This window comes from Pyrus communis, chromosome 14, assembly GCF_963583255.1.
Source record: "Pyrus communis chromosome 14, drPyrComm1.1, whole genome shotgun sequence".
NCBI lineage: Eukaryota > Viridiplantae > Streptophyta > Magnoliopsida > Rosales > Rosaceae > Pyrus > Pyrus communis.
Window position 1 is genome coordinate 12,481,495 of NC_084816.1, and position 8,982 is coordinate 12,490,476.

An 8,982-nucleotide genomic window follows, 5' to 3' on the forward strand; every position below is an offset into this window, starting at 1 on the left:
CGATCAATTTGGTACGACGAGAATTTCTGATGAATATGGTTCGAAGCTCCAACTAGCAGGAAGAAAAGACCAATGCTGGGATCAAGAGAATATCGACGTTTTCATGTTACTTCTTCCCCGCAACGCATTGCTTTGCTTGTGTTTTCAAATCTTGCCACTAAAATTGTTTGCATCGATCATGTTCGATATTACAGATAGAACAAATGTATATACACTTTTACACATTGCTTTGTATGGAACCAAATATAATTTGTTTTGAGTTCTGAGAAATGTACATCATTTGCTGCATGGTTTCTTCTTGATCTTTAGGGATAGCGAACGTTAGGAAGCTCGCCAAGTCGACAGTGACATGGTTGCCTAAATTCTTGACGTTCGAGGCAAGGCGCTCACCATTTTTGCATTAGCCGCACTTGGACAACACTATAGCTTACATTTTTATGATTGTAGAGCAATGCCGGATGCAACGCGCCTAGTTCTAGATGAGCTTGCGAATCGAAGCATTGTGGAGAATGCATTTCAAGGGTAGAGCGAAGAACCGTAACTACTTAAGTAGGTCTGCGGTTGCATTCAGAATCAACATAACAAATTCAACATGTTTGGGAAAACATATTTATGAACTTGATCTCCATACACAGCAAGAAAGTACAGAACCGTATTAAACTTCATCTGTAGCAGATTCTTTATGGTACAAATCACTGGGAACGATACATTTGACAGAGAACCATATGCGAAAGCAAGGCGACCTGGTTACAGAGGAAATACATCATTGACGATATATGTACAAAAGGGTCGTCTGATTATTATTGAACAGGCCTCCATTTTGCAAACGACTGTCGGATGGTGAACTGATGAAACCTAATTATGGCTTATGTGAGACTTTGTGATCGGTCTTTGCTGAGGCTGATGTGAAAGTAACTGGAGTTGCTGGATGGTCCCTCACGATCAAGCTAAGCACTTCGGGCCGTGAAAAGTGGCCAACCACATCAAAGCCAAATTTCTCCCTTGCTATTTCTCCAAGATCTATGCAACATTTGGACATTAGAAATATCAGAGCTCAGTCTCCTTAAACAAAACAGCTAAAACTCTAGACATAGTATGATAGTTTTACTACAGGCGGAATGCATCTCTCTTTATACTATTTTCTTTGTTTACAGTTTTCGATTCCTCCTATGTGAGTTTGTGCAGTCATTCTAAACTTCGGGCAGGCAATATGACCATTTAAGGAAAACACTTGTCCTCATGAAACGTAGCCACAAGCATGCAACCATAACCACCATAATCTATGTGCCTGTGTGAGAGAGAGGATCAATCAAATTATATTATCAACTAAACCATATTGCCTCGCATCATACACATAACAGCACAACAGAGAGCCTAGATCATAGAGTTTCAGTAAATTATACCAACACTTACTTTCAAATACTTCTTATTATTAAAAGCTCTGTACCGCTTCCCCGCCATAGTGAAATTTAGAGAAACTTCTTATACCATACTAGGGTTCTCATTTTACTAGAAATGTTACATTGAGGTTGCATATCAACTGATGCATCTGGTGTCCGTTTTATGTTTAGATATTATTCGAAACAGACAAAATATAGGAAAAATCGTAAAGGCAGATGTAGTAACTTGAGGTTAAGTTATGCTGAAATCTATTATGGGATGTGAGGGTACTTTAATTTCGGAAAATAGAATGGAGGTTCCTGCCATTTCGCTTAAGTTGAAGTTTTTCTAATTTCCACTACATCTCAAAGCCGGATTGTTGTAGCTCAAAATTATGTCAGCACAGCTTGCAATCTAGATGCTTAATTGCTGTTAGAAGAGAATAAGCAGATGACATACCGAGATCTGCTGAGATGAGTGCCTCCCCATCATAATTGGGTCCAGCAAGAACAGTCCCCGACGGTGAGATAATAACACTGCCTCCGGCACAGACGACAGAATCTGGAGCAGGTTCCTCTCCTGCAAATGCATATTCTGGAGGAGGGGGGTAGTCTTTCCTTCGACAGAACTGATTGGCTGATAGGACAAAACACCCACCCTCTAAGGCAATATGAGTCATTGATGCTTGCCATAAATCCCTGGAATCAGCCGTAGGAGCACAATATATCTCAATGCCTGCACACAACAAAGCATCCTGCATCAAGTCATAGTACTAAAGTATCAAAAGCAATACTCAGAACGCCTTTAAACTCCACCAAGAAATGCATCGTTTCTACCATTAATTTTCATGTTCACGTTGAGGTAAAAACTGTCTTGAACTAAAACACAGTTGATGCACAAAGTTGGATCAACTTAGATTGGACCCTAAAACCACACAAACGCACAGGAACACAAAGATGTATCATGGTTCACCTTCACCTGAAGTTGGGCTACGTTCACGCTGCTGTAGTTCTGTTTCATTATGCAAATGTAGGTTACATTGTACAGGAGTTTGAGAGAGTGGAGAGTCCAGGGTTTACTATGAGAGTCCTCTCTCAAATGAGGGTGGGGTTGCCCTTACAGAGTAAAGGATAGAATAAGGGCAAGCCTCCCCTTTGCATATATTCAAGCTGGCTAACTAAGGCCCAAATATGAAAAAATATGATATCAACAAACACACAGATGTTCTCGACTCATTGTGTTGGAAAGAAAGTAGCTAGGAAAAACCATGTATTGAATGGATGGTAAATTGCCAACTTGGTAAGGACAACCAGACTATGCCACAAATGTTGGCAGACTATTCTTAAGTCTTGAGAAAGAAGTGTAAGTGTAAATCAAGCCAGTGTCTTATTTCAATTTGAGTTAATTGAGTAGCAACATACTCATCCAATCGCCCAGGAACCTAGAAACTGACTCAACCCCACATAAAGATCGCAGAACAGTATACTTAACTCAACTACCTAGATAGCCAAATAATCTTTTTGACCTGATACCTGTCTGTATACAAGTCAACACCCCATATGGAACTCAAACTTGCATGGCAAAGCATGAAAACAGGAAGTAAGCAGGTTCAAACAGGGCTATAGCTTGGAAGTAAAATGAGAAACCCAAATAGCTAACCTTTAGCAAGGTAAAATGAGAAACCCATGTAAAGCCATCCTTCATTCATATAGCACTAAACTAAATGATGCAATTACAAACACCAAAATAAGAAATGAAAAGAAATTGTGTAATAGCTTCGAAGAAAACTGAAGTATTAAAAAAGTGAGTCAAAAATAATTAATGAAGTGTGATATGTCAAAATTTCCTGTTCAAATAACTAACCTTTAGCATACATTGCTGTCCTTAGAAGTGGCATCTTATTTTCCCAACAAATGGCAGCACCTATTTTTCCAATCGGAGTCTCAAACACAGGAATTGTAGATCCATCTCCAAATCCCCAAATGGCAGCACCTATTTTTCGGTGCTTTCCCAAGTAGCAACCTTGAGAATCAAAAAACAGAACAGTGCAATAGAGTGTATATCCATCTCTCTCTATCACACCCATTACCAGGAATACCTTGTACTTTCCAGCCATTGCTGCCAATCGATCAACTTCAGGACCTGCATTAGTTAACAAAAAAAGTGAAACTACATATCATACGTTCACAATTCTATTCGTAGACCGCATTTGGGTCAAACAATGACAATTTTAGAACATATTGTCCGCCTTTGTTTTGATTTAAGATCAAAATATGATAGCATGCCTCAGTAAAGTTATTAACACTTGGTGTAGAATGTTTCGCTAAGAGCCTGACATGAACCACTAGTGTCCTTTTTTAGCAACCACAATTAACTCATGAAGAGCGGGATAGATATGCCCGCACTTCTCATGCCAACCACTGGCATCCTTTTGGCCAAGTAAAAACAGTTAAGATGCTTAGTTCTATTCAATGAACTAATGTTCTTTTTTGAACTTTGACAGATATAAAAAAAAAGAAATAATAGTATAACCAACAAAAAAGAAGAAAAAACAACAGAAGTCTTTTCCACCTTTTTTTTTTGTTGTTGTTCCAAACATTCAACAGAGTCTTCGCCAAAAAACAAATATTCACTAGAATCAATTTCCTCTGGAATCTAACTTTCATTGGAAAAAAATATAGGACGGCAGTTAATTCTTTTCACTACAATAAAGCAACGAAATTATAAGTAATAGCTACTAATTGAATTTGAAGTTTAACGATAAACTGATGCTTAACCATAACCATAGCCATTGTAGTTCATTGCACCACAGGTCCACAGCTTAAATTTTCTTGACTCCAAAAAACAAATAACTTATAGCAACTAATGGATGAATTTGAAGCTTAAACACCGACTGACATTTCAATGCACCGAATGCATTTCAATCCACCACTCAATCAACCAGGGAAATCTAAAGAATTCATTTTATCCCAGTTTCTTACACATGACCAATGCATGAAATCATCAAGAAAGAAAAAAACAAAGTAGTTTTACCAGGCACATCAATGGCAGCAGCATGATACTTTCTGAAGTCTTCTTTACCCTTAGCTGTTCTGTTCCCCATGACAACGCCAAAATTCGACCCACGTGGATAACCACCCACAAATGCTTCAGGAAACACAACCAGCTGGGCACCATATCCTGCTGCTTCAGCCAATAACCTCTCAGCCTTATCTACGCATTCAATCAGAAATCAGATCCACCAAAAATACAAAATATCTTCAATTTACCTAAGAAACATGAATGCAGCAAATTGGGTTAGATCAAAAATCATATCTCGAAAGCTTAATTTCCAATGTAGTCAGGATTCAGGAATGAAAAGATAAATAACAATTGAAACTTATACTTCAGAAATTCTGGCTAGGAATTTATGCATTTTCTTTTCAACAGGTCAACTGGACCAATCACCATATTCGCATCGGTCTTATATATGATTCTCAAACAAAAATATGCTGGGAAATCTACAAGCAGCCCCTATGTGGTTTACCCCATTTAACAAATGAATTGTGGTCTGTTAGTCGTTGTGGTCTCCTCGGGTAGTCAAATCTGGTTGGATCGAAAATACATTCCTTTCTTATACCTGAACACGTATCACTGGCAACCTCCAAAAAGAAGTACTTCCTCATCAGTCGTGACCATGCTACTCTTTCTCCCCAAGTTTTCTCCATAACATAGCGCAAACCCCTCTCTCAGAATTCAAGAGCCAAATCATGCAAGGAAAGTATAGAAGTCTAAATTTCTTCTTGTTCCCCTATCAACCCACTCACATTCACACTCTGAAAGTCTGAATGGGGAACCCTCACAAGGAGAAATGTTATGTCACAATCTCAACGCAATTGGAAATGAAGAAAAACAATCAATGTCTTCAGCTGCCTCCCTACATGTGATACACCAAGTTTTTTTCGAGCTCTATGAGTCGAGTATAGCTAAAGATGGTATGAGCCTAATATTTTGTTTGAGCTCAGCTCATTTCTTTTACAATCTGAGTTCAAACAAGACGAGTCAATCTCAAACTGTATCGACCCAATTTACAACCTACACTAATTAGCAATATTTCCACAAAACAAGAAGTAAAAAAAATATACAACCACAGCAATTTTGAGATTTTGAGCAGGCAGCACTGGATTTATTTATTTACTTGAACGAATGATATTTTATTCAGTAGGTAGTGGACTAAATCTCACAATAAGCTAGCAATAATGTGGTTCAAATTCGCATAGGACGAGAATCCAACTAACACCTCTCACAAAATCATTAAACAAATTTTACAAGTTGTCAAAGGATTAACAAATTTTACAAGTTACTCGAAATTAATGAGAAGTTGAAACAATAAAATGAAGAAAAAAAACCAAAATCCAAAACCCAAAATTGTAAAGTTAAAACCTCTGAATTGGATTGGGGAAAGCAACATAAACATAAACAGTGAGAAGGAAAATGAAGAAGTAAATAAAGAGTTGGGAGTAAGGTGAGAGAGAAAGGGGACCTAGAGTGGCAGGGGTGTCGTAGAAGACGGTGGAGGCTTGGACGACGGTGGCGCGGACAGTGGGGGCGGAGTAGTCGGTTCCCATGTCCACCTCCGCGATCAGTGGGGAAGACGAGGGTACCAGAGCCATTTGAATTTAATCTTTCGCGCTTCTTGTGTATTTTCTGTGTGTGTGGCTGAAGAAGGAGGATGACCGATCAATTTGGTACGACGAGAATTTCTGATGAATATGCGTTGACTCTAGAAACTCGAACGTGACGTGTGAATTGTTGGTGGTTATGGTTGGTGGTCAATAAGACAAGGACTACACCATCTCAATGATTGAGTGAAGAAAGCATCACTGCTAAATGTCAGCGCACTCTTAATTATCCAACTAATTATTATATGCGGTTGTTGTGCCTAACACCCTTAACCATACATGTTAATGAGGCCTACTGTATTATATTTATCAATAAGTAATACTAGAAAGACTATATCAAATTATTTGGATTATCGAAAAAAAAATTATTTGTATTATATTTTGTAAACTATATGACGTGATTGTTGATGATTAAATTATTATTTAAATGTTGATTAACGTGTTTATTTTCTTTTAGTGACACATCGCATAATTATAAATGTGGTTTAAAAATTAGTCTACCAAGCATACTATTTAATAATTATTTGACTCTAGCTCTGGCATAAGCATCTATTTATAAGAGAAAGATATCGTGCAACTGATCATTGACACTGCCCAATTCTAACATCTCTCTCCCCCTCTCCCCCTCTCTCTCTCATGGAGATCTTGATGGCTACGTGTTTTCTGGCTCTTTTCTATGGTTTTTACTGCCTCTATAAGTTATTTCTCGGATGGAGAGACCAGTCATGCTATCTGCTGGCCTACGAGTGCCACTTGCCTCCAGACGACATGAAGCTCAGCACTGACTCATGAGTGAAAATCGTCTTGCAGAATAGGAATCTGGGATTGGATGAGTTCAGGTTTCTCTTGAAAACTATTACCAATTCGGGCATAGGCGAGGAAACTTACTGTGCAAGAAACATCATCGAAGGCCGAGAAGAAAATGCAACCCTAGAAGATGAACATGTGGAGATGGATGGCATCATCTTCGACATGCTGGGCAAGCTTTTCGCTAGGGCTACATCAATTTCTCCGTCACAAATTGACATTCTTGTCATCCATGTGTCGATGTTCTCCCCTGCGCCCTCCCTATCGTCGCGTATAGTGAATCATTACAAGATGAGGGACGACATCAAGAGCTTCAACCCCTCGGGAATGGGCTGCAGTGCGACCCTTATTGCCGTTAACGTTGTACAAAACTTGTTCTAGTCTCACAAGAACGCGAGGAGTGGCGGCTATTGTTTTTGGCACGTGATACAGAAATAAAGAATAGATCTCACTTTACTACTCTGATAAATTAATTTAGTTCAATAATGTTATTCTTATCATGTTTTCATACCATTTTATGTAGCATCTGATGTGGACAGCCACATCATTTAAATTAATAAGAATTTAAGTTAAATTAAAAACCTTCAATAAACCAATAATTAAAAAAAAAGGAATAAAATGGTCATTGTGGCATATGAGGAGTCTTCTCCTTCCTTCCTCGTTCAATCCTGCTTCTTCTCCCGTTTCTTTTTCCACGTCAGTTCTTTCACCCCATTTTTTTAGGTCAGTTAAATCCACCGCAATCTAAATTAAATCTCATACGGCGAGGTTCATGTGCTCCCCTATTTGGATTATTGGTACACATCTATCATTTTTTTCAATGAACCTTGCCGTACACTTACAGTGGAATTTTCCAAACTCGTTCAATTTCGGTCAGATCTGAAACCCGATTTAGGAGATGGAATATCTCCGGTGTCTTGAAATCGACTTTGAATAGCCAGGTACATTCGAAGTTGGACTATGAGAATTCTCGGATGTCTCCGAGCTCTTGTCCTCTACATGCCCCTTCCCCACAGACCACAACTTGTCGAAGATTCTCCTTAACCTAGATGTCAGCAATTGCGCACCACAATCTAAATTAAATCTCATACGGCAATCTCTACTAATTTAGATTGTGGTGGATTTGATTGATCTGAAAAAATGGCGTGAAAGAACTAGCGTGGAAGAAGAAATGGGAGAAGAAGCAGGATTGAACGCGGAAGGAATGAGAAGACTCCTTGTATGCCACAATCACCATTTAATTCTTTTATTTTATTTTATGAAAAAGCGCAAATATATTAAAGAGAAGTCCCCTTAGTACATCCAGACCAGTACAATAAAAAAGGAAAGCTCGACTACCAGAAGACGTGATGGACCTATCCCAAACATGGAGGTTTGCATGCTGAAAACCCACATCTGTGACGGCATCAGCCACAAAATTTGCTTCACGGAAAACATGATTCCATGAGATGTACTTAAACGACCTGGCAATGAGTTTGATGTCCGCAACAATATTCCTTACTCTCCAAGGAACACCGCTCGTTCCCTAGACCGCATCAACAACCAGCTTTGAATCTCCATCTACCATTATCTTCTTAAGACCTCTACTCCTCACCATCCAAAGTGCATCCCTAAGAGCAATGCATTCAACAACATTTATTGTCACCTCCCTAAGAGATCTGGCTCCAGCCATTACCGGTTCTCCTCGGTCATTCCTTAAGATAAAACCCGCCGCCGCTACAAAGTTCCTGACGGAACAGTCAAAATTCGGTTTGAAGAAATTGTCCCTCGGCAGTTGCCATCTAATCAGCCCTTCTTGCTTCCTACAAGCTACATAATTTTTCTTATTTACATTATTGTACTCATTTGCCATACTAGTCGCCAAAAAATCCACCATAGAAGGGTAAGCTTTGGCTTTGTTGAAAACTACTTGATTTCTCATCTTCCAAATTTGCCAGCAAATAATAAGAGCATAACTAAGATTTGATAAATTCTCATTATCATTATAATCTAAGGAGTAAAGCCATTCAAGACGACTGCAACTATTCTGATTGACAGAAGGGTGGACTTTTGGGCTAAAATTCCAAACTTGTGGAGCACACTCGCAGTTAATAAAATAGTGATTTTGGTCTTCAGGATCCACATTACATAATAA

The 8,982-nt window shown here is 38.8% G+C and overlaps 1 protein-coding gene across 1 annotated transcript; it reads right to left on the bottom strand.

Annotated features, from left to right (window-relative positions):
- Positions 1-586: 586 nt before the first annotated feature.
- On the bottom strand, positions 587-6,149 carry LOC137714173 (bifunctional nitrilase/nitrile hydratase NIT4B-like). Its single transcript, XM_068453452.1, has 5 exons — positions 5,903-6,149; positions 4,414-4,593; positions 3,244-3,522; positions 1,840-2,115; positions 587-1,020 (listed from the first exon to the last, which is right to left on the bottom strand). The coding sequence occupies exons 1-5, from the start codon at positions 6,030-6,032 to the stop codon at positions 860-862; spliced, it is 1,026 nt and encodes a 341-aa protein (XP_068309553.1). The 5' UTR covers positions 6,033-6,149; the 3' UTR covers positions 587-859.
- Between the last annotated feature and the right edge of the window lie 2,833 nt (positions 6,150-8,982).

What these genes read in the sequence shown, in the direction of transcription:
- LOC137714173 (XM_068453452.1), bottom strand. Translation starts at nt 6,032, where the DNA reads ATGGCTCTGGTACCCTCGTCTTCCCCACTGATCGCGGAGGTGGACATG. An exon ending in CGACACCCCTGCCACTCTAG is followed by an intron (nt 4,594 to 5,902) that starts GTCCCCTTTCTC and finishes TTGAATGCGTAG; the next exon opens with ATAAGGCTGAGAGGTTATTG. An exon ending in GACAGCAATGTATGCTAAAG is followed by an intron (nt 2,116 to 3,243) that starts GTTAGTTATTTG and finishes TGTTGTGTGCAG; the next exon opens with GCATTGAGATATATTGTGCT.